This window comes from Podarcis melisellensis, assembly GCF_964234715.1.
Source record: "Podarcis melisellensis genome assembly, chromosome: 2".
Taxonomy (NCBI): Eukaryota; Metazoa; Chordata; class Lepidosauria; order Squamata; family Lacertidae; genus Podarcis; species Podarcis melisellensis.
In genome coordinates, this window is record NC_138529.1 from 61,875,701 (window position 1) to 61,900,492 (window position 24,792).

General features: G+C 46.6%; 1 protein-coding gene across 7 annotated transcripts in view; it reads right to left on the reverse strand.

The window, feature by feature from the left end:
- The window catches only part of TNIP1 (TNFAIP3 interacting protein 1), a 62,088-nt gene that overhangs the window by 12,355 nt on the left and 24,941 nt on the right, over positions 1–24,792 (reverse strand). For 5 of the 7 annotated variants that reach the window (XR_014164629.1, XM_081896929.1, XM_081896930.1 and 2 more), the window contains 13 exons: positions 22,825–22,913; positions 21,071–21,142; positions 13,800–14,006; positions 11,498–11,592; positions 8,856–8,946; positions 8,207–8,296; positions 6,769–6,834; positions 5,860–5,991; positions 5,103–5,231; positions 4,788–4,916; positions 4,349–4,474; positions 3,162–3,242; positions 392–589 (listed from right to left, as the gene is read on the reverse strand). Coding sequence is in view for 6 of the 7 variants with exons in the window: in XM_081896929.1 (XP_081753055.1) it covers positions 392–589; positions 3,162–3,242; positions 4,349–4,474; positions 4,788–4,916; positions 5,103–5,231; positions 5,860–5,991; positions 6,769–6,834; positions 8,207–8,296; positions 8,856–8,946; positions 11,498–11,592; positions 13,800–14,006; positions 21,071–21,142; positions 22,825–22,913 (1,505 nt within the window). In the remaining variant the exon portion in view is untranslated. The remainder of the gene's footprint in view (positions 1–391; positions 590–3,161; positions 3,243–4,348; positions 4,475–4,787; positions 4,917–5,102; positions 5,232–5,859; positions 5,992–6,768; positions 6,835–8,206; positions 8,297–8,855; positions 8,947–11,497; positions 11,593–13,799; positions 14,007–21,070; positions 21,143–22,824; positions 22,914–24,792) is intronic. The other 2 variants (XM_081896933.1, XM_081896931.1) reach the window with 1 other exon arrangement.

Here is a 24,792-nt window from a genome sequence, read left to right on the forward strand (position 1 = left end):
ATGGCGCTACTGTGCAAGTAGGAGGAGGCACTGGCAATAGACTAAGCAGAACCGTTCATTCTGGGGTGAACATGCCCTGGGCTCCTTCGAGAGGAAGAACTTAATATGAATTCTATAACTAAAGAAAGAATCAGGTCATGCAACAAAATTTTAAGCCCAGATTCTGCTGGGCAAAGCCAACAATTTCAGATTTTGGAAGTTAGGAGAAGCAGAGCTGCTCGTTCTGGGGATTCGCTTGCACCTGAAGTTTTGCACAGAATCTGGCACAATCCTGAGACTCTGATCTTCATTTATTGTTTAACGAGGCAATGGATGGCTTTATACTGATAGCCTCCAGTTCCCAGCTGCCTTTTTTCCACAGCCCTGATGCCTTCTGATTTAGTTAACTCACAGGAGGGAATCGGTGGTAGTTCTGAACCGGAGGACGCTCATTTGGCATTGCCGCTGGTGGGTAACGGATCTGCTGCCACTCCTCGTAACCATGATACATGTGGGGCTGGACTGGAGTGGGGCACTGGAACTGGTACATGGGGCAGACTGGGGCCACCGGTCCTGGCTGCGGCTCTGGATGAAGCCTGTCACCAGAATGCTGTAAGTGAGAAAGCAGGAGGCTGAGAATGATGCAAACACAGATAAGCCATACACAAAGCTAATGATTTACTGCTGGAATATCTGGGCACCTGGAGGCGGAGGCATTATTGTTTTGGTTATCCTGTACTTTTCATCCAGGGACATTTCATCCTGGGCTGACTGAAGGAACACCATGCCCCCTTCACAGTATTTTGATTTCACTGTTGCCAGGAGGAAAAAGTAAGAGTAGGCTGAGAAAAAGGAGTTACCTTTTAAATAAAAGCAGTGGGTAGTAAGAGAAAAATGACTCAGATCTAATCTGGACCTACATGTAGAAGCAGTTTTGTTGTTGTTTTTTAAATAATTTTTATTAACTGGCCAATCACATCAAATTAAATCACATGACATAAATTCCGAATTACAAAGCCAAATTTTGAAATTTGTTATAGAAGCAGTTTTGATCTCCCTGGATAGGTAAACAGAAAGCCATCTACAGACAAATCTGACACTGTCAATTTAATGGGATATCATGCCCTATAGTCTGTGGGCCAGAACCAGTCTTTACCAGCTGGGGTGGATTAAAGAGGTAGATCTCTCTCCCTCCCCCCTCTGTGTGTGTGTGTGAGAGAGAGAGAGAGAGAGAGAGACCTAGGACCCTAGTAAAATCATCAACCACAATGGCATTGGTAACTGGTTGCTTTTCCTGAAAGAAAAACACATCATTATGTAAAAAAAATAGGTAATGTCCAGTTTGGGGCTAGAAGTTTCACACCTTTCACCCAATTAGGGTTCAATTTGACTGGAAAACATGCACGATGTATAGAAATAATTTATAGGTGCGTCACGGCAAAGAGGGTATCATAAGAAGAGGCCACTTGGCCATCTGGTCCAGCAGCCTGCTTTCACAGTGGCCAACCCGATGCTTGTTGGAAACCCGTAAGCAGGACCCCAACACAAGAGCGGTCTCCCCTCTGGCAGTTCCCAGAAACTGGTATTTATAAACATTACTGCTTCCAACCATAGAAGCAGAGCATAGCCATCGTGGCTAGTAGCCACTGAAAGCTTAATTCTCCATGAATTTGTCTAATCCTCTTTTTAGGTCATCCAAGTTGGTTATTCAGATTAACTTGGGACAGAATGGACTTGTGGGTGAACACATGCAAAAGTGACCTGATTCATTCATTGATCCCTAGTATGAACTGACCCTAAGGAAGCTACCCAAAAATTATACAAGTGACTGGAATTGAGCCACGTGTCAAAGCTGGGTCGAAGAAGAAGAAGAAGAAGAAGAAGAAGAAGAAGAAGAAGAAGAAGAAGAAGAAGAAGAAGAAGAAGAAGAAGAAGAAGAAGAAGAATTTATTATTTACACCCCGCCCACCTGGCTGAGTTTCCCCAACCACTCTGAGCAGCTCCCAATCAAGTGTTAAAAACTATTCAGCATTAAATATTAAAAACTTCCCTAAACAGGGCTGTCTTCAGATGGCTTTTAAAAATAGGATAGCTGCTTATTTCCTTGACATCTGATGGGAGGGTGTTCCACAGGGTGGGCACAACTACTGACAGGCCCTCTGTTTGGTACCCTGTAACCTCACTTCTCGCAATGAGGGAACTGCCAGAAGGCCCTCGGCGCTGAATCTCAGTGTCTGGGCTGAACAATGGGGGTGGAGATGCTCCTTCAGGACCAAGGCCGTTTAGGGCTTTAAAGGTCAGCATCAACACTTTGAATTGTGCTCGGAAACTTACTGGGAGCCAATGCAGATCTCTCAGGACTGGTGTTATATGGTCCTGGTAGCCACTCCCAGTCACCAGTCTAGCTGCCGCATTCTGGATTAATTGCAGTTTCCGGGTCACCTTCAAAGGTAGCCCCACGTAGAGCGCATTGCAGTAGTTCAAGCAGGAGATAACTAGAGCATGCACCACTCTGGCAAGAAAGTCTGCGGGCAGGTAGGGTCTTAGCCTGCGTACCAGATGGAGCTGGTAGACAGCCGCCTTGGACAAAGAATTAACCTGAGCCTCCATGGACAGCTGTGAGTCCAAAATGGCTATGCACCTGGGCCTTCAGGGGCACAGTTACCCCATTCAAGACCAGGGAGTCCCCCATACCCGCCTGCCCCGTCCCCCAAAAATAGGACATCTGTCTTGTCAGGATTCAACCTCAATCTGTTAGCTGCCATCCATCTTCCAACCACCTCCAGGCACTCACACAGGACATTCACCGCCTTCACTGGTTCTGATTTAAAAGAGAGGTAGAGCTGGGTGACATCTGCATACTGATGAACACCCAGCCCAAACCCCCTGATGATCTCTCCCAGCGGCTTCATATAGATATTAAAAAGCATGGGGGGGGGGAGGACAGAACCCTAAGGCACCCCACAAGTGAGAGCCCAGGGGTCTGAACAATCCCCCAACACCACTTTCTAGACACGGCCCAGGAGAAAGGAGTGGAACCACTGTATAACAGTGCCCCCAGCTCCCAGCCCCTCTGAACAGTCCACCTAGCCCTCAGTTCAACTGGCTGTGACCTAAATTCGGTATTGCCTGAGCAGTCCTATCTTTCAGCACAGTGCTTTTCCTAGCATGGCGTTCTGTACCTGTTTGTGCTGCTTGAGCAGCTTCTTGAACTTGTCCTTCTCTTCCTTCTCTTTACGATAGTCCTCTTTAAAAATCTGCATCTGGCAGGGAGAGAGAAGGCCACAGGTAAGCGAGGAGCTAAAGGCTTCCCTGTCAACTGCACACTGGGAAGGAGGCCAGGCAAATTAAAGGAGACCATATGCAAACATTCTGCTCAAATCTGCTAGAGCTGCTGAGCTCCCTCCAAATCTGGGTGCCCTCGTGGAGCACAAAAGGCGGCACATAACACAGTTCTTTGGCTCTAGGCCTCTGCGTGGATATAAGGAGAGGTTGCCCCAGCTTACTCTTACAAAGTTCCAGTGAGGTCACATGACTGAGGGAAGTAAGAGGCCATACTAGATTTCGACGGACAAGCTAGACAGCAAGAACCACTTCTGGCTGAGGGAGCAACTACCCAATCTTACTTGAACACACCTTGTCTTTGCTTACTGGCATGCCTCTTCCCCCTCTCCTTCCAAAACAAATGACACAATTAACTATTTCTCCTTAAGGATAAAGCAGGCAGCAGATGTGGAGCAGGGATGAGGAATCTGTGGCTCTCCATGACACCGCTGGACTCCCATCAGCCAGCATGATCAATGGGTAGGGATGACGGGTGCTGTGGCTCAGCAACACCTAGAGGGCCACAGGTTCCCCAGCCCTGCTATAGGAGCGAAGTGACTGAACTGTGGCTTGTGAACTGCATCCAGATTCTGAAGAACTTCCAGAAGACGCCTTTGCTTTGCAAGTGCTGGGTGTAAACAGGCATGTGACACACAACAATCATGCCCGACTCTTTTAAGGAGGAATATCCTATATCCTAACACTCCTGGCTACCCTCTGGGAGAAGGCAGACAGTATTAGTGCAGCAATGCGGGATATAGCAAGGGATTTCTAGGCCTAGGAGAAGGCAATGGGAAGTAGGCTGATAAAGGCAGGGGGGGAAAGAGAAGTGGAAGTGCCCAAAAAGGACACTGATGTGGGGGGAGGGAACATGGGAGATGAAACTAATGGTGGATAGAAAGGTTATGTAGCAGTCTTTTGGATTTTGGAAAGCACAGGGCAGCTGGATCAGTCAGCAGGCTGGGATTTCAGAGTGGCCTAATTGTCATCCCCTTCACTGCACAGCTTCCTTTTTAAAACCAGAATGTGCTTTCTGGGTTCCTACCTGGCTGTTGGTGAGCACCAACTGCTTCTGAAGCTTATCCAGCTGCTGCTTCAGCTCCTCCTTCTCCTCATTCATTCTTTCTCTGTCGCTCCGCTCCCGCTGAAAGTCCTCCTCAAAAATCTTCACCTGGCAGGGAACAAGAGGCAGTGAAGTCCTTGGTTCACAGAGATACAATCCCAATGTATGGCAAGCGCCAAGTGTCCCAACGCTGATGTCAGGAAAAGGCAATGGGCACAACCGTGTTTTGAGCCCAACTTCAAAGACGTTAACAACAACAGCAACAACAACATTGTACCCTGCCCAACTGACTGCGTTGCCCCAGCCTGGGAGGCACAAGCTTAGGAGGCAAAAGGGACACTGTGTTTTCCGGAAATAACTTTTGTGCTCACAAATGGCGTCAAACCAAGGGGAGTCCTAGCTTCATGGAAGCCTGCCATACCTGCTGCTTTAGGAGCTCATTCTGGGTCACCACCTCCTGATGCCGGACAGATGCTCCAGGTTCAATGGGGCTGTTGAAGGCCGAAGGGGAAGGAGCAGAGGCTTGAACATTCAGGGCCTCTTCTAAGGCCTGAGGGGGGTCAGGAACAGAGAGGACAGTTAAAATGGTATTTTCTCCACAGCAGCTTAGCATCAGTAAACAATATGTTTGCAGATATTGTAAGAGATTTAAGGCTATCTTACTGTCCAGGAAAGCTCATAACCTGGGGTAGGAAAAACTGGCATGGCTACAGAGAAGCAGAAGTATATTACCCACCTTATTAAGCCGTAAAATCTCCTTCTCCTGGTACTCCCTTTGCCTGGTGACTGGAGCCAACTGATCCTGAAGGAATTTCACCCTCTGTTTTAGGTCTTTCACCTCACCGGCAAGTCTCTCCTTTTCTGCCTGAGAAAGACAAAGTCATAAAAGTCAAGACAGCCGTATACCTTAGGACCACAGATCCTCATTCTACCACCCTCCCTCCCTGCCTCAAAACCAGAAGTAGAAAAACTGGAAATGAAATGAATGAGAATTGGGAGAAGATTTTAAAAATAAATTTCAGGCTCCTGCCTTGCAGATTCCTTTACCTTCTTGAGAACATACTGTCACAGACCAGGTGTTGCTGTACTACAACTCCCATCAGCCCCAGAAAGCATGGTCAACGGCCAAGGGATTATGGGCGTTGTAGTTCAGCAACATCTGGAGGGCCAAAAGTTCCCCACAGCTGCCACTGCCAGGATAGCCTGCTGAAATCTCAACAAATGCAAGTGGCTATAGCTTTGCCATCATAATTCAAACTGCCTGTCCATCCCTCTAACCCATGTCCTATCCTCTCTGGTCAAATATACTATCTAGCTCATCTACCTTCACACTAGACAGGCTCGGTATCCCATGCTCAGTATCTTTGGTCTCATCTTTTATAACAGGGATGCAGAACTTGTGAGTGGGACTACAACTCCCATCATCCCTGACTATAGGCCACGGTGGGTGCTGATCCATTTCCAGGGAGTGTCGGACCTCTTATCAGACTCACCTCCTCCTCTTCAATCTTGGATTTAGCCAGCAGGAGCTTACGGTCAAAATCCCTCTGCTTCTGCTCTCGTTCTGCCTCCAGCTCCCCCAGGGCTTTCTGGGAGTCGGCAAGCTTCTGTCGTAGATCTGTTATCTGCCAGGAGGGGAAGATGACATGAAACATGAAACAAACCACAGAACAGAGCTAGAAATACTGCAAACATTTAAAAATATGCAGTATCTCTTGTCTGACTCTATGAGAATACTATAGAGAAATGAGAATAAAAATGCTAATAAAATGGGACATCTCAGACAACACACACACACACACACACACACACACACACCCTAGAGGCCTTGCCCTGGTATTCCAATGTTTTGAAGTCAAATTAAAAGAGATATTGAGAGGACAACCGGTTATGAATTTTTATTGGAATTAAAACCAGTTCCACTGGAAATCTATCATGAAAACATGCCCATCCAATAGGTAATGATCTCTGGTTTATTACCAGCTGCTCAGCTTGTTATAGCTAAAAATGGGAAAAGTTCTAGGATCACAACACGTAAGGAATGGGTAAATAAAATCTGGCATATAGCACAAGCCAAGCTAACCGAAGTAATGAGATTAAGAGATGGCAGACAACAATCTGATTGTTCTGGCTGACTGTCAACCGTATGTTGAGTTTGGTGCATTGATGCAGGCCAGTAAGATGGCAGACAAACATTTATCATAAAAAGCATTAAAGCCAGAGAGAAAATGTCAGTGCCATAGAGAGACCCAGCTTTCCTTCTAGGAACATGCCTGTTTACATTCTTTCTCTCCGACAAGGCATATGAGAGAAACGCAAAGTTCTCTGGGTGTCATATTATGTGAAATAACTGTCACCTATAAAACTTGATTTGTGCAAGGCATTTGGTACCCTGCTATTACCTTCTGCTCGTACTGCTGCTTCATGGACCGGAAATGATGATCCCACTGCTTATTTACCTCCAGCAGCTAGAAGGAAAGGCACAGAGTTATCAAAGGACAGAATCTCAATTCCTACTGATGTAGCCAAAGCACTATATTGCCAGCGCTTTCTAGTCTGTCCAGCAACTCTCTTACAGGAATAGCCTTCTTCAGGCTCTGCATAGATTGCCAAACTTGATAGCACCCAAAGCTGGTTGACCTTGGGCCTCTCTTGAACAGCAGGAGCAGCTTTCCTGCAACAATAAATGCCTAGCAGCAGACCTGCTGCCGCTTATCGGCGGCAGGAGGAGTGGAGTGACAGTGGTAGATTTGGAGTTGAGCAGCAGCGGCACTGGACTGGCTCCACTGCTGCACCAACGCAGCCCCGACCTTGCCACCTCTTTTGGACACATGGCAGCGATGCTACTGCCAGGATGCTACTGTTGCAGCTCCATCCCACCTGGCATCTCCAGTTAAAAAAGGTGATGTGATGTTAAAAGAGAAGATCTCAGCAGGAGACCCCAGAGAGCCATTGTCAGCAGACAATCCTGGGCTGAACAGAAAAAGGCACCTGACCCTGCTGCTAATGCAGGCTACCATTGTGGGATCACAGTTTAGACCACATGACAACATCACGGTGCAGCAGTTCACCCAATATGTCGAGGGTATGAATCAGATCTCAATGTTTCCAAGGAAGGGGGGGGGGCAGATGTCAGGTTCCTGGAGATATGGGAAGCACTGTCTAGTCCCAACATGAATCGGCCTGACATTGAAGACCGTCTTCAGAGGTCCTCATCAGGCTATCCCTATCTTCTCAAGTGAGGCAAGTAACTGGTAACAGGGGCTTTTGGGTTGTGGCAGAATGTAGGAAGCAAGACCTCATGGACCTCAGTATAGGCAAACTCGGCCCTCCAGCTGTTTTGGGACTACAACTCCCATCATCCCTGACTACTGGTCCTGTTAGCTAGGGATGATGGGAGTTGTCCCAAAACAACTGGACGGCCAAGTTTGCCTATGCCTGGTCTACAATGACTGGTCCTCCATGCTTTCAGACAGGGGTCTCTCCTTGCCCTACCTAGAGATGCCAGGGCTTGAACCCTGCAAGATGATCCACCACTGTGGCTCTTCCCCAGAGAGCCTTGCCTTTGGAATGCCCTTCCCCAGTTCATTTCCCAGGCTTCTCTGCTGGGGGTGGGAATGAAAACACTGCTCTTTGCTCTGACTTTCAATGTGATCCGACACTGCCCTGCCTTGTGGTTTGTGGGTTCTCCGCTTGCCGGGGCAGTATTGTGACTCGTTACAGTTGTGAGTTGCCTCAGGAAACTGTGCATTTAAGGGGCAGGAGATGTAACACTTAAAATAATAAATGTGCTGAGCTCTCCTCTGGCCTTAGGTCACTGGGGGCAGGCGTCCTGCTTACCTCGTTGCGTTGGTGCTCGAGGATCTTCACTTTCTTCTCACTTGACCCCAACATGCTTTTCCCTGTGGCTTTCTCCTCTGCGGCCCCCTTCTGAAATGATGGCACACAAAAAGGTCATGAGAAGAGGCTAAGCCGATCATAGCAAGCAGCTCACAATTCAAGAGCTTCTCCTTCCCAAAGCCAGCATCCAAAGAACTGGACAGTAAGGCCTATTTTCTCCCACAACAACCACGACCCAATATACATTGGAAAGGCAAATAAGAGCAATCACTATTTAACAACCAGGGTGGTTTTACTGTCATGCTTAATGCATGCATGCATGCATGCATGTGGGGGTGGGGAGTGGAGGTGGGGAAGAGGTAGTTCTTAAGCTTTCAAGTGGCTGGAGCAGGAAGTCCAACAGCCACTCCACTCCAGTTCTGTGCTCTTGAACAGTTACCCTGCAAGATCAGGCCCAGGGTAGCGGGCCAAGATGAACAGACTATCTGGTTTTAAAACACGGCTGGGGAACCGCCAGATGTGGTTGGACTCCAGTTCTCCTCATCCCCAAGCAAAATGCCAAGGGTCAGGGATGATGGCAGGTGCAGTCCAACAACTTCTGGAGGGCCTCAGGTTCTCCATCTCTGTTTCAAAGGGAAAAGCCTCCCACCTGTTGCTGTCCAGCACATTCTACGCCTTCTGCCTTGACTCCTTCTTTGCTGCCCATCATCACCATCTTCCTGAGCTCCAGATTCTCACACCTACATTGGGAAGGAATAATATTAGCAAGATGAGCACCAGGGAAGAGAAATCATTCTTCTGGCTGGAGCTGACCAAAGACTTTTTTCCAGCTGAGGCATGGCAGAGCCCCTCTGCCCCATGGTGTGTGCCAGGGCTGCCACTTACTGTAAACGCCATGGTGAAGCTGCTCCCAAGTCTTGAAAAGGTTTGCCACAGTGCCCAGCCATGCAGCTGCCAGCAACTGAACCTCAAATGGCATGGGAGTGTCTGGCAAAAGGGCCCACTTGTTCTGGCACACTGGCGGGAGTATGTGCAGGGGGCTGCTTGCTTGGCTGCCCCTCTGCCACCTGAGACAAGTGGCTCAGTGTTACTTATGATAGGCCTGCCTTAAAAACTCTAGGTTCCTATCTTAAAGGGACTGCAAAGGGAAGCAGGAGGAGACTTGGAAAAGGCTTTCTGAGTCTCCACCCACTTCCCTTTTAAACCTCTGAGATCAGAGCACAAGGCCAGGCCCACTTGTCAACCATGTGATGTCATAAGGATGGCATGTGATTGACAGGTGGGCAGCCCCAGCCACCTGTCCTGTTTGGCTTGCGAGGCAGATCCTGCTAAGGATGCCCTCCCTGGTTACATACCACCAGTTAAGGGTCTTTCAGTGCCAATGAGGATCTCATTACTCTAAAGTAACATAACCTTTGAAGGAAAAAAAATGAGTCTCTTAGTTCACTTTTATGTTAACAATGGCAGTGTTCAAATCAATACAGCGTCTACATCCCCATGGAACCTGGTAAAGTTTCTTCTTTACTAAGATCTGCAAGTAAATTAAAAAGAGGACAATTGCCCCTGAAGTTTGAAATGCAAGACTTCTATGTTTGTTCTGAATTTTTGCTTGGTATGGTGGCTAGATTGTACGGGGAGGTTTTCGTGGCGTCAAAGTCTTTTACATTCTAAAGCTTGCACCCCTCAGTAACAGAATGTGATGCAGTACAAGACACAGGACAAGATTTCTTTCCTGAGGACCAGCTCTGCCATTATAGACCATGATGGAGAACAGCTCAGAGCGCATGGAAGTCACAGTCAGTCAGGTCCTCTAGAGGGCAGCATCTCATCTAGGAAGACCAAGGGACAACTTTTTAAAAGGTCTTTTGATTGGAAATATCAAGAAGGTGAAAGCCCAGCTATTCAGAGAAGCTTGGGTCTTCCCCAGCCAAAGCAATCAGGACACCAGTGTCTGCTGTCTCTAGGGAACTGCTGGTTGGGTCTTAGAAGGCCAAAGGACTTCATGATCTTCAGGCTAGGGAAAGGTGTTTGCCTGAGCCCAGGGGTGTTCAAAGTGTGTGGAGGGGCAGGGGCATGCATGCAAACCCTGCTGCATCCATGCTCCCAAGTCCACTTGCTCCTTTTAGACCTTCATGGCTTGAAGGAGGCTGCTATGCAGGTTCGACTGAAGGCACTTAGAGGCCTCTGTGCAAATAGAGAACCAGACTTTATCAGGAATCTGTCATGTAAATACTTCTAAGTACATTCCGTAAAATGCACTTCAGACGGTTGCACTACATGGCAACTTGAGGATGGGGCTTGCTTAGACAAACACTTGCAGAGTGTTTTGGGGGATTACTTATTGGGGGAAAAGGGCAACACCAAGGTGGGCCAGCAATGGTATTAGGGTCTCTTTTCCAAGGTTCACCCTGTGCTACCCAATGCAAGGAAATTCCCCTTATCCTTCTCTGGGATTTCCCACCAGTATTGTTACTTTTCAGGGAATGGCTCCACTCCTTCTGTTCCTTACTGCAAGGTGGATTGGACTCCCAGTGCTTGGAATGAACTATTCAGATTAACTAATTCACCAAATTATTTTTTTAAAAAATAAATCTCCGAATTACACCTGAAAGTAGTTCTGGGTCAACTGAACATGAATTAAATTTCCTTTGCAGTGAAATTTGGCAGATTTAAAAATCATTTTAATTATATATGTGTGTGCGCATGTGTTTCATTGCACATAACTCCATAATTGTGGCCACTGCATTTGCCATTTTTACCTATCTGAAAAGTGATGCTGCTGTTTAAAGCTTAAAGATCAGAACTGTTGGGGAAAATAAAATGCTTGCATGTTCTGATGTTCTTGCAGTGTATTTTTTACTTTAGCAGGACAGCTTGCAAAATTCTGAAGGCTGAAAAATATATGCCAAGCACCATCACAAGTGAACTGTGAAATGAACTGGAATGGAGTTAGTTTTTTTTTGCAAGGGATGAACTAGAATTAATTCCTTTTCTAAAATGAACTTTCTAAGCACCAGTGTTCTCTACCATAACTGCACTCATCTCTCAAATCCAAGTTTCTTCTGGGCTCTTTAATGCTTGCTCAGGGTGGCTGTAGAGTGTGATGGGTCTTAAGAAATCTTCCTAGGAGCAGAGCAGGGCAAGGGGCGGGGGCGGGGGCCGGTTTCCACCAGCTTCAGGCTTCCAATATTAACTTCAGAGTCATCACACACAGACACACAATGAAAACGCCTAGATCACTGCTCTGCCCAGCATGACTGCATTCTCCTTTCCCACCTGACATGCCCTCACCTCAGCTTCTCTGAAACCTGGTTCCTTTGCTCTAGTTCCTTCTCCAACTTTGCCCTCAGCTCCTCATTCTCGTTCCGCAGCTCCTCACACAAGGCCTGTATAAAAAAATTGGGGGAGGGGTACGAGAAGCATCAGCAGTGGAAAGAGTTATATCATATTAGCCAAGGGCCATTTTCTTGGTCATAAACAGCTTCTGGAAATTGGCCACCTGCTCTTAGCTAGCTGTCGATGCTGAAATTTGAATTTCCTAGTCCCCAATCCCATGAACCCTTTTCTCAGATTTTGACATGAATGCCAAAGCTATATTCCACCCCGTCTTCCTTGCTATTTATATCCCACCTTTCCTTTAAGGAACTCAGGACAGAGACTTGGTCTCCCCCACCATTTTATCCTCACAACAACACTGGGAGCCAGGTTAGGTTGAGAGATGGCCCCTGGTTCAAGCTCATCCAGTGAGGAAAATTTGCACTTACATAGCCTTGGTATAACACTGTAACTATTCTGGTTCTCTCTAATGTTGAGGAAAGATGGGAATAAGAAAGCAGGAATTATATCTGCCTATTAAAACTGCAGGGCCAAAGTAAACAGGATATTATTCACATGGCCCTTGCATGACTTTTTTTGGGGGGGGGGACAAACTAATAGTTGCTGCAGGTGTGGGGAGATGGATTGGGATCATGGGGGAGCAGGGGGCTTTAAACCTCTGCTCCATCACAGTTCTGATTAGAGGCAGCCCCTGTTGCCCTGCCTTCCACACCTGCTATTCGCAATGGAGTGAAAGTCGCAAACGGTAGGTGCAAAGAATATCAGTCACTTTAGTCAGGATTAGAGGCAGCCTGCATTTGCACCTCTTTGGGACTGACTGGGACAAAAGGATTAAAGTCCTCCAGATCCCCATATGACAGTCCCTGCCCTCCCCCCCAGCATGCTGGTTATTTGTCATGGTGTTTTGCAAACTGTGCAATGCCAAATGACACGGAATAACATCCTGTTCAGTTTGGCCCGAAGGACGCACTTCTGGGCATCACTGCCAGGGAATAAAAAGGAATAATGCAATTCTCCTTCCTCTTGAGGACTTCCCTCGTTTAATTTACTGAAACAAAGTATAAATCACCCTTTAAATGGTCAATTGGACAATGGCTTGCCCCAGGGAAAAGTCTTTTAGTGCTGAGTTTATGACCTGAAAGGTTGTGGGGGGTGTATGATGCCTTACTAAGGGTGTGTCATATCCTCAAAGTTTCCCTTCCTAGTTGGAAAGGGAAGAAGAGATGACGGAAGAAAAACTAAAGCGAAGCTTCATTCAGAAATGCCAGTGTTTTCCCCATTGACAACATTGCGAATGGTGGTCAGGAACCTTTATGAGGCCAACAGTGTGCCAGAGCACGGGTGGCTTTAGAGAGTACTTGAAAGCAAAGCCTGGTGGCAACGTGACTGGAAACACACATATTCAACGGGGCTTAATTATTGCTATCAGTACAGTAGTGGTTAAAGGTGGAACTGTGATCTAGAAGTTCCCAGTTAAAGACTCAGCTCAGCTGCAAACACACTGCTATTTCCCAGGCGTGGTTCAACATCCATCACATGGGAGTGATAATACTGGCCACATGTTGTTGTTTTTAGAGGGGGGAGTGAGTGAAAAGGAAGGCAAAGAAATAGCCCTGGAAGGAGAAATTAAAATGTGATAAAATCACAAGGCCAAAACAGCTATGTGGCCTGTAATATTTCTTGGTTGGTCCAATAGCTGATCTTAGGTTCTTTCTTCTGCTTACTTGTATCCTGATCTCATGTTTTGCTTTTATATGTTGGGGAAACCCAGCCAGACAGGCAGGGTATAAATAATAAAATTATTATTATTATTATTATTATTATTATTATTATTATTATTATTATTTATCTGCAATGTATGTTGAGCTTACTTGTACTTTATTGCACCTTTGTTGTAATGGATGGGTGTCATGGGTGGAAGGCGTGGGCATGTCTGGTGCCTTGTATGGGTCATCTAGTCCAACTCCCTGCAATGCCAGAATCATAGCTAAAGAATCCCTGAGAGATGGCCATTCAACCTCTGCTTTAAAACCTCCAATGAAGGACAGTTCACCATCTTCCAAGGGAGTCAAACAGCTCTTACTGTCAGAAATAAAAATTATTTTTGTGGGAGGAAAGTGTTGTGGGTAAGTGCATCACATTGCAGATGTGTTTTGGCCACTCACTGGGATCAGGGGTGGGGTGGGGAGAGAGAAGAGAGGAAGCCAAGACAGTTGTTCATGAAAACCGAAAAGCAAAATGAACTATGCACATCTACCAGCAGCCTTCGAACCTGAAGGATGGATGTTCTCTGCTCGTTCTTGTGCACCTTGGAGGCCAGCCGGTTGAACTCCAGAGCCATGCGCCCCAGGTGGGCAAAGAGCTGCGTTTTGTCCGACTCCTCAGCAAAGAGACTCAGCGTGTTCTCCAAGCGCTGGAGGTGCAGCATCAGGTTGCCGTCCTCGTTCTGAAGTGGCTCAATGTCCTGCAAAAGACACGGAGGCGCAGAAACATTGTAATTGGGGAGGAGGGCAAATAAGGTCTAAGTTTAGGCAGGCTCAGAGAAGCAGCTTGCCACCTTTTCCTTCCTTCATCTGATGCCTAGAGTTGGCAACACCTTTGTCTCAGGATGAGTTACTCTGGACTTATTTAAAGAAATATCAGCTACAAAGTAAGCATGCTGGATAGAGTCCCCATGATTGGTGGGCGGGCACGGTTTGCTTCTCCTGGACAATGTATTTTCCCTCTGAAAATCTCACCCTGAAGCTGCACTTTGCCCCCATGCTTCAATGGCAGGGTGGGGGTGAACAAGATGGCATAGGAGGGAAGAGGGGGACTTCCCCTTCTCACAGTCCCACTCACCTGCCCTGGCAACCTTGAGTGGTGTTTTTTTCTAAAACAAAAAGAAATAGAAAGCTGCCTTTTAACAAGTCAGCCCCCTGGCTGTGGCTCTCCATGACTCCAGGCAGGAGTCTTTGTCAACCCTACTTGGGAGATGCCAGGAATGAACCTGGGCCTTTTTGCATGGAAGCCAAATGCTTTGCCACTGAGCCACAGCCCTTCCCCAAACACTTCAGCTTCTCAAATCCCTTGGTCTTTTCGGTTGCCATTGCCTGCAGCTCTTCCACTTCAAAAATAATATTAAATTCCTCTCTCTTTTTTAAGGTGGGTTGACCAGGTGTGAACAGTACAAAACTGCTCTCATTTTATGGTCTAAATGTTCTAAGCATAATTTAATGTCCACCTCCAATTCCTCAAAGGGAACCTAAGTTGGGCTGAAACACCAAAGCCAGTGTTTAGTCCTTGAGGCCTTGTATGAGAGATGATTCTAGAGAGATCCAGTGTCTTTAAGGGACTTGCCTTTGTCTGTGGTATTCTGCACTTCCAGAAGAACTCATTGCATTACCCATGCCCCTTTCACCTTTGCCCTGTTTCTATTATTGCTGAAAATTCCACCTGAATGCACCTTAGCTGTAAGCAGCAAATGGAGCCCGCCCTCCTATTAAGGCAAAGTAAAATTACCGCCTCAAGAGGCAGGTGCTAAGAACAGAAGTGGATGACCCCCTGGCTGTTCTTCTCTTTGAAGGACAGAGCTGTGTGTCTCACATGGCCCGCTCCACTTAATAGTTTAGTGCCTGCTACCCTCAGGCACAGACTAAGACACTCCCTCATTGCTGGCACTGAAGAAAAATTCAATTGCTAGTCCAGTTGTGTATGTGCCATTTTTCCTTCACCTCAGACTGCTAAATGTTTAAAGCTAACCTTGCCAGAAAAAAAAGGATTGCCAGAACTAGTTTGCTTCGAAGCTTCTAATGTCACCTAAAAGTAGTGCCTAAAAATAATCCCCTCTCAAATTTTTCCAATTGCAACTCATTTAACTTCTAAAGGACTTTAAACCAATTTGGACCAAGTTCCTGACAGCCGTTTTGGGAGCGCTGAAAAATTCCTTTGACACTTCAACACAGAAAACAGCCAGCATGTAATGTAGGAGAACTCCAGGGGTGCTTGAACTCTGCAGCAGAAATCTACAGACTTGGGTTCCCCACCTCTGCTACGCACTTTAGGACAGGAGACTCTGGCATATCTTCTGGGCTTGATTTGTGGCTGGGCTCCCCAGCACTCAGTTTCAGAGTTCATTTTCCATACTAAATATACAAAGGACAGATGAATGAATGGATGATAGATGGATAGATAAAGTGTCTCTGATCATGCACTTGGTGTCTTTCCTTGAGCAAGGCAGCATGTCTTTGGTCTGTATACTTGGAATTATAGCATGTGGCTTCCTGGGAAGACAGGTAGCTTACATAAGAATAGGCTGAATCAAGCCAATGGCCCATCTAGTCCAGCGTCCTGTTCTCACAGTAGCCAACCAGATGCCCATGGGAAGGCTGAGCAAAAGAGTACTCTCCCCTCTTAAGGATTCCAGCAACTGGCATTCGGAAATGTTCTGTCTCCCACAAGGAGACTGGAAATGGAGACACTCCTAGGAACCAACTCATCAGACCTGCCTTATACCAAGTCAAATCATTGGTCCCTTTACTTGAGTATTGCCCTCACAGACCGACTGAGGATTTCAGGCAGGGTTCTCTTCCAGCCCTACCCAGAGATGCCAGGGGTTGAAGCTTCTGCAGATGCTCTGGCCCTTCCACAAGCGCAGGCAAAAACTTGACAACCAATGAACAACAACAAAAAGCTGAGCACACCTCTTTACTCTCCAGCAAGTGCCTCTGAATAAGGATTCAATTCATTCCATTCTCTGTGATTTCCACATTGCTAATGAAGAAAAACACTCCTGCAACTTGGACCACCACTTCCACCTTAACTTTGCTCCCCCTTTCCCCACCTCTCTCACTCCTACCTCTTGCTGTTCAGTTCCAATTGGTTTCGATTCCAAAGTGCTAGCGGCACATGCGTCCCTCTGTCAGAAGCTCTACAACTGAAATGCACCCGCTTTATACGAGGCCCTGGGTTTATGGCACACCTGCCCTTCACAGGCAGCCGCAGAGCCACACCCTCCTCCCTGACGTGGTTGAGCCAGGCATAGTGGAACACTAACCTGGTCTGGGTTGTTATGGCTGATTAGTTACTTGGTTGCCTTGGAGATGAAAGCCACCATTCACAGCCAAGCAATCCAGGTCAGGAAAGGGATGTCACCCTGCGTAGATGTAGCAAGCATGGCCAGATCAGGCTGCATGCCAGCTCAAGGAGTCACCTTGCAGGCAGCCCATCAGAAAGGAATCCTTGAAGGTAAAAGGCAGGGAAAGAGCAGCTTTCACCCAGGACTCATGAGCTGACTCATCCTCTCCACCTCTCCGTGAACATGCCCCTATGAACTTGGTCCACAAAATGAAAAACCCCAGTCTTGCAAGAGACTTTGTCCATCTCTGTTGCTGCTGACTCATAAGGGAAATACACACAGGAATCATAGTGTGTCTTTGGTGCCAGATCTTTATTGCCTCATCTGTTTCTAGTTCAATAGAAGTTACATCAAGGAAGACAACTGTACTCTGGGCAGGTTCCAACCAGTCTCCCAAAGCAGGGATGGGGAAAACCAGAGCCCTGCAGATGTTGCTGGACTACAGCTCTCTGACTACACCATGGCCAGTCGTCCCTGCCCATTGGGTGTACTGGCAAAAGCCTTTTTCAAGAAGCAAAAGACCTTGCACTATCTTACTCTGATGGCAACAGCTATCCCAAATATCTAGGAAAGTGTTTCAGATGCTACTTGTAGTATCCTAGTTAATATTAAAGCTTCAGTTTCATTTGGGAGCAGTAGCAGTACTGTGAAACCTTGGCTGTTGAACATAATCCGTTCCAGAAGCCCGTTTGACTTCCGAAATGTTCGACAACCGAGATGCAGCTTCCAATTAGCTGCAAGAGCTTCCTGCTCTCAAGCAAAAGCCGTGTCAAAAACCGGAGCATTTACTTCTGGTTTTTCGGTGTTCGGGAGCCAAAACGTTAAAAAACGAAGCCATCCGGGAACCGAGGTTTGACTGTAGTAGAATTTGCTTGTGAATCAATCTCCCAGGCTGCTCAAGGTCTAGACGCTTTCCCCTTAAGTTCTCTAAAGTTTCTATACTTCCCATTAATTGCTTCTACACCTCCCCATGAATTCATTTCAGTAATACCATATTGCACGACAAGCTTGATGCCATTTTTGCAGTGACAGCTCTTCCGGTTGTATGCACTGGTTTCTGCTTGTGCTTCCTGCTCACAAAACCTAGGATACCTTTTATCTCGGGACAGTCAGATCCTGAGAACGTCCAATGGACATTCATAACACAATTTATGCTCAGATTAAGCATTATAGATTCAATGTAATAGCATCACAAGTGGCACAGAACTGCGCAGCCTAAGGCAGACGGTGCACCTTTTGGGGCATCACAACTTTTACTGGTTGTCAGAAGAATTCATAAAGCTTTGTGATGTACCAGAGTTCACCAGCTGCTCTTTCTGCCAGCAGCAAAGCATGGCAGAGAACCGCTCACAGCCGCCTAACCACACCAGCTTGGAGATGTGGCAGGAGCCGCATTGGTTGACACAATGCCAACTTATCTGGGGGAAAGGCTCTTTAACCTACTGCAAATCCTGGGAAGCAGTTACTACAGGCAACTAGCAGCAAGCCAAGCTGTTGACATTACAACAACCACCCCCATTGTGTGTGCCTTAAATATGCACGGCTGTTTGCCCCACCTAGTTCCTCAAGCACTGATCCTGGGCCTGCTCCACACCTTCTCCAAATCTTTTTTTAAAGGACATATTTTTATGTAAGAGCTGTTTCTTTTAACCTTCTGTTTCTTGTGCCTCACCCATGCTGGCTCAAGAGCAACGCACGAAGGGACTTGTTCTGCGACAGCTTTAAAATAATTGAGCTAAGATTCCCCCTTCGCTCTGCGTAATAGCCCTAGGAAAGTCATGGGCAAGATCGAGGAGGAGGCACTTGGCTCGGGAACAGAAGTCACTGGCTAGGGAAAGAGGGTCTGATTCTTGCTAAGAAACAGCTATTTAAAAGTATTTCTCTGGAGGAAGAGTCCCCTTTCTCCCTCATGGTTAGCACTGGTTTGGACAGCAATGTATACCTTATTCTGCCACTGGCCAGATCCAATTTCAAGCTGTGCTGATGTGACAGGATGGGGGCAACTCACCACCACAAATGAACAAGGCAGATTGTTTGCGGGCTAATGTTTTAACAAAACATTTTCATGTATCTATTTATTTATTTATTGAATTTATATACCGCCCTATACCCGGAGGTCTGAGAGTGGTTCACAGAACATAACCGAAATATAAAACCACAATATATATAATCAAGATTAAAACAGCCCCCCAAAAAACCCCACATTTTAAAAGGGCATAGGATGAAAATCGAATCAACCAAAGTCTGGTTAAAAAGGAACGTTTTTGCCTGGCGCCTAAAGGTGTGTAATGAAGGCGCCAGGCGAACTTCCCTGGGGAGAGCATTCCTATTTAAGAAGATAGGCTTGAGAAGCGAACAGATAGCCAAATCCAGAGATATCTGTCAGATCTCCAGAGCTCCTCGCTTATGAAGGTGAAGTGAGAGCTCTCATTCACTGCATTAAAAGATTGTAATACTTTCAGAGTGGCAGGGGTGCTATTTAAAGCAGGTACTAAAACCACCGCCGACATTACACTGGTTCACGTGATCTAGAAGGATTCGCTAGATTGCTCCAGTCGGTTTCATTTCATCACTTGGGTTTTTTCCCAGCCCCTTTCCTGAGAAGTGCTGTCTGGATATAAGCGGAGTTCTCTGCCATCCTGTTGGCTGGCTGCCCAAGCCTGTGAGCCTGCACATCTCACTGAGGAGAAGGAAGTAGCTGGCCACCACACAGCTTTGCATATGTGAGCAAGAAGGGGGGGGGGAGAGAAGCCTCTTGACAGCAGCACTTTCAGATTACGCTTCTCACTTCTCAGTAGGAGAGTTCCCATCAGCTTGTTCTGGGAAAGAGGCCAAATGAAAAAACTGCGGCACGTGCCTGGTTTGTGTGGTTACAGCCTCTGTGAGTGGCAGCGCACCAGCGCAAGGAAATTCAGCTGGTGGCTCAAGTAAGGTCCTGAAACAATCACCTATTTAGGGGCAAACTACACATACTGCGGGATGCGAGTGGCACTGTGGGTTAAGCCACAGAGCCTAAGGCTTGCCGATCAGAAGGTTGGTGGTTCGAATCCCTGCAACGGGGTGAGCTCCCGTTGCTCGGTCCCTGCTCCTGCCAACCTAGCAGTTCAAAAGCACGTCAAAGTGCAAGTAGATAAATTGGTACCACTCCGGCGGGAAGGTAAACGGCATTTCCGTGCACTGCTCTGGTTCGCCAGAAGCGGCTTAGTCATGCTGGCCACATGACCTGGAAGCTGTACGCCAGCTCCCTTGGCCAATAAAGTGAGATGAGCGCTGCAACCCCAGAGTCGTCCGCGACTGGATCTAATGGTCAGGGGTCCCTTTACCTTTTTTACACATACTGCACTCAGTTGCAGAAGCAGAAACCTAGAGCAGAAAGTTCTACAAAGAGGGAGCAGCTCTCTCTTTCTTTCCAGTGCCAATTTCCCCAGCACAATAACTTCCCAGCTGGTTTTAGCTCTATGAAGAAGGAAAAAAGAGGGGTATGGATATAATCATACCGGGGCATAAAGAAACTGAGGGTTTTGTGAAAGGAAAAACGGTCCACAGCAAAAGGATTGAGCACCCCTTCTGCCCCACAAGATACGTGGCTACAGATTATAGCAACTCATTGATGCTTCCAGTTCAAGACCACAACATGAGGAGGGGAAATATTCCAGTGACTGAGCACCCCTTGTCGTTTCTTCCTCAGCACATCTCTTTCTTTCTCCTGATGTTTTCTCCATGTGAAAAAAAGAAGACTGTGAGTGGCTCACAGCAGATCCCTTTGTTGTTTCTTTTCTTTTGCTTAAATTACTCTGTGAAATGCAATATAGAATAGTTCAACTGCTGAATAAAACCTGCTGACTAGTTTAGCTTTCATCTTCTGGAGACCTCTATACAGTGGTGCCCCGCAAGACGAACGCCTCGCAAGACGAAAAACCCGCTAGACGAAAGGGTTTTCCATTTTGGAGGCGCTTTGCAAAACGAATTCCCCTATGGGGTTGCTTCGCAAGACGAAAAAAATCTTGCATCCCCCCGCGGGTTTTTTTCGTTTTTTTCGCCCTTTTCTTAAGCCGCTAAGCCGCTTATCAGCTGTTCCGCTGATAAGCCGCTTAACAGCTGATCGCTGGAAGCCGCTGGACAGCTGTAGCGCTAATCCGCTAAACTGTCAATGGGCTTGCTTCGCAAGACGAAAAAACCGCTATACGAAGAGCCTCACGGAACGGATTAATTTCGTCTTGCGAGGCACCACTGTATTTCCCTGTCTCTGAGCTATCAAACCACACAAGGAGATTGTATGAAAAAAATACATCAGAACTGAACGCACACACAAAAAGGTAACAAACAAAGGAACTTCCAAGACAACACGGCCCATAAAACATTTTTTTCCCCTTTTGCATCTCAATCTAAACAAGCTGTTTGGATTAACATACCGATTTCCCGGTGCTTCCCTGAGAAGACCTTTTATCTTCAGCTCCAACAATTTCAAACTCAGATGAAGATCCCTGTAGAGAAAATGAATGAATGTAGAGTTATATACCCCAAATTCCAATGGGCCCCTTACAGGAAAAAAACAGAGTAGGGATTAAATGAGTAATTTGGGTTTCCCCACTGTCTACTGAATGTGTTTAAAAAACAAACAAACAAATATATGGTGTCCTGCTTACTTAGAAACAGGATAAAAAAGCAAAAAACCTGCAACAAAATATTGCCATAAATCCTCACCTCCCAGCATACTGATCTTCAAAAGGTGGTTTGCTGCATGATCCAAGATAAGTCGCAACAGGAAGAAACCACCACTATACAAATGTGCAATAAAAGATTAAGAAATGGGTCCCCAAATGCATGTTTGGGTCAAAAGTGGGTCCTTGGTCTGATATGGTTGAATATACCTTTATATACACAGGTCCAATTACGCCTTCCTCCATGATACTACAGGCTGTCAAGGGTTCAAGCAGGTCTCTGCTTTTCTGTTAAGTCTTTCCCACCTAATCCTCAACTTTCCTGAGCTCCTGGAGGTCAATCTAGTCTTTGCTGGGCTCCTTTGCAGTTTTGTTTGCTTTTTTATTTTGTTTGTTTGTTTGTGGTTCTGCAAATCTCTGGGTTTCTCTGAGTGCGCCAATAACTCTCTAATGTTTCTCAGTGACCCTCTGTGGGCTCCAATTCTGTCAGCAAGAGGCAATGCGTTCAAAGTCAGAGGGGAGTGGGACTGCATCTTTCACTGGATGGAGCTGTTTCCAAATGTTGCTTATTTCTTTCCCAAATGTGGGAAAGGAAGATAGCATCTTGCACACCAAACTGGAGGCGTAGCACGATCAAAATCAACCTAATAACTATTAGAAACCACAGCAATCTGTAACTGTCCATGATACAGAATGAAATAGGGCTACATGTTTTCTCAAATAATACAGTATTCAAAACTACAACAGTTTAATGGAGCTTGGCAGCAGAGGATTTGCTTCACATGCAGAAGATCCCGGGTTCAATCCTTGGTGTCTGCAGGAAGGGCTCAGAAAAGTTGTTTCCTGAAGCCCTGGAGAGCTGCTGGCATCAGCGTAGGGCATGGTGAACAAGATATGCCAACGACATAAGGCAGCTACCTCTCAGAAACAATCTAAGAGACATCTCTTTGTAGTTAAGTGGCACTCAACAAAGCCAGGCAGTTTGGGATCAGACACTGAACCATAGAATGGACTCTCCCCGCAGCCTGGCAAGACTTAAATAGATGTAGCTTGGATCAGGAATAAAAGCACCAGCCTTGGACCTCAATGACTATCACAGGGCGGTTTAAAAGAGAGTGCCCTTTCAGCTCCAGTTCTTCAAAACAGAAAGCACCTCCCAAAGTAGTTGGGATGATCAACTTTACTGTAGAGCATGTGGCTCATTAAAAGTGCTATGCAGCATTCTTCTAGTTCAGAAACTTCCTTCCAGTTACACGGATGGACTAAAAATGCCAGAGTCCTCAAACCTGAGTAGTTCATTGGAAGAAAAAGTCATTCTGATATCATTCCCCACACTGCCTTTACAAAGTGTTTAGCATTCTCGCAGCCTAGTTCTATACATACTCGGAAATACTTGCCGCTGAATTCATTGGGACTTACTCCTGTGTCTGCCTAGCAGGGCTTGCAGCTTTAATCATCATTATTATTTTTATGTAGCCTCGGCTATTTAAAGACTGATTTCTTACACTGCTGGGTGGCTTCTGTGTGGGTTTTTCCATCTCCTTCTGATCTTCACCTGGAACCTCTGAGGAAGAGCAAAGATCTGGGATTCCTCCTGGGGGGGGGGGGAGAGAAAAGAAGCAAGTGAACATTTCTCACTGCAGAGATCCAACTCTGCCAACAGAAACAACAGCAGCAAAAGTACAAAGAAGAAAAGGGAAAGTTGGGAAAAGGAGAAAACAGGTTGCTAGGCAGAATAGAGATCTCCCATTCTACATTAATAGGAAACAGGTTCAAGAGCAGGAGGGCTGGTAGCAGCTATTACCTGCCTAAAACAAATCCATTTTATAACCAATTTAAAAACACACACCAGAGAGTCTACAAGGAACAGTACTTGCCCTTTTTCATCTTGTTTTAAGTCCCCATGCACAAATTACACATACACTCCCCCCATGTCAAGCCCCACCTTCCCTGTGCAAGAACCAGTATCTGGTCTCTGGGGGCACAGAGGCTGCAATGTTTGGTGTGCGATGCAAATGTGTACAAGTGGCCTTTGATGAGTGTCAGCTGGAATTTCCCTCTTTCCTCCTGGGCTCAGCATACGGTAATACTGAAAGATCAAAAAATCACCCCTCAGCTTTTCCATTTGAAGCCCATCTAGTTCTCAAGAGGGGTGGTAGGTGGGAGAACAGAACAGTCACTTTTTTTAAACTGCACTGCATCAGCTTTTGCCAACCTGGCACACTGCAGATGTTTTGGACTACAAGCTTCATTAGCTCCAGCCAGCAACAGGCTGATGAAGGTGAGAGTGTGCCATATTAGAATGATACGGTGCATATCAGAATGACAGTCACCTTTTCTAAGGTTAAAGAAGGCTGCTCTCAGGGCTTTCACACTGCAAGACTCCCACTAAGTCCCAGTCAGTAAGCTCCCTCTAAGTAGCACCCCCAATAATGGTCTAAACTAATAAATCAAGTAATTCACCATTGGCTGCTCTTTGGTATGAAAAATTCTACTACCCAAGGCAGCTGACCTCGACCTGAATTGGGGGTATGTGCGCAATGTGTGTGGCATGCACATATTTACACCCAGACTTTGCTAGTATCAGGTGGGACTCAATTGCAGACCAGTAAACCCAGGTTGTGCAATTACAGTTGAAGGGGAGGTTTTGCACAACAAACCCACTCTCCCCCAGAAGATGGACCTCCCCACCAACAAACAGGAATGAATGCTCGATAAAATCAGTCACCTGGAAGCACTCATGATTTTTTTGAGACTCAAAAAGAAAACACACCGGGACAGGGGGGTGTCTAGGAAGCTGGCTCAAACCAAGGCATATGTTTCTACCTAGCCCTGTACTGTCTATTCAGACTGGCAGTACTTCTCCAGGGTCTCAAGACAGAATGAGGTCCTGCCCCATCACCTGCCTGAAGACGGAAAGGATTATTCCTGGGACCTTCGGCATGCAAAAGTGTAGGCAGTGAGCTGCCCCCTAAAACCACACAGCCTTCAAAGAAGAAAAAAGTGTTTGAGGGCAGGGGTGTGGAAGGAAGAGTTTTGTTGCAGAAGCAAAAATGTATTCAAAACCTTTGGTTACTGGTCATTTGATTTCATGTTTTTGTCAGGGAGGGGAACAGCAGTGAACATGAGCAAAAAGCATGGCCAAAACTTCCCTCAAGTTTCACCGTCTAAAGGCTGTTCAATTAATTTTTGCATATGCATAACCTGCCCAGAAAGTAGCATGCAACAAGACAGGATTGATTCGATCCAAGGAGGCTGGGTTGAAGCTAAAACCATGCAAATGGAGTTCTGCCCACGCAACGGAACCTCCCCTTCCTCTCTTCTCGCCAAGCATCCACAGAATTTGCTCTGGAGGGTTCCACAACCTGCTGCAGCAGATTTTGAATGTGCACAGGGGGCTGCAGGGGAGAGGAGAGGTGCAAGTTCTACTGTGAAGTCTGTTGCACGAGCCGAACACCCCTAGGAACTGAAGT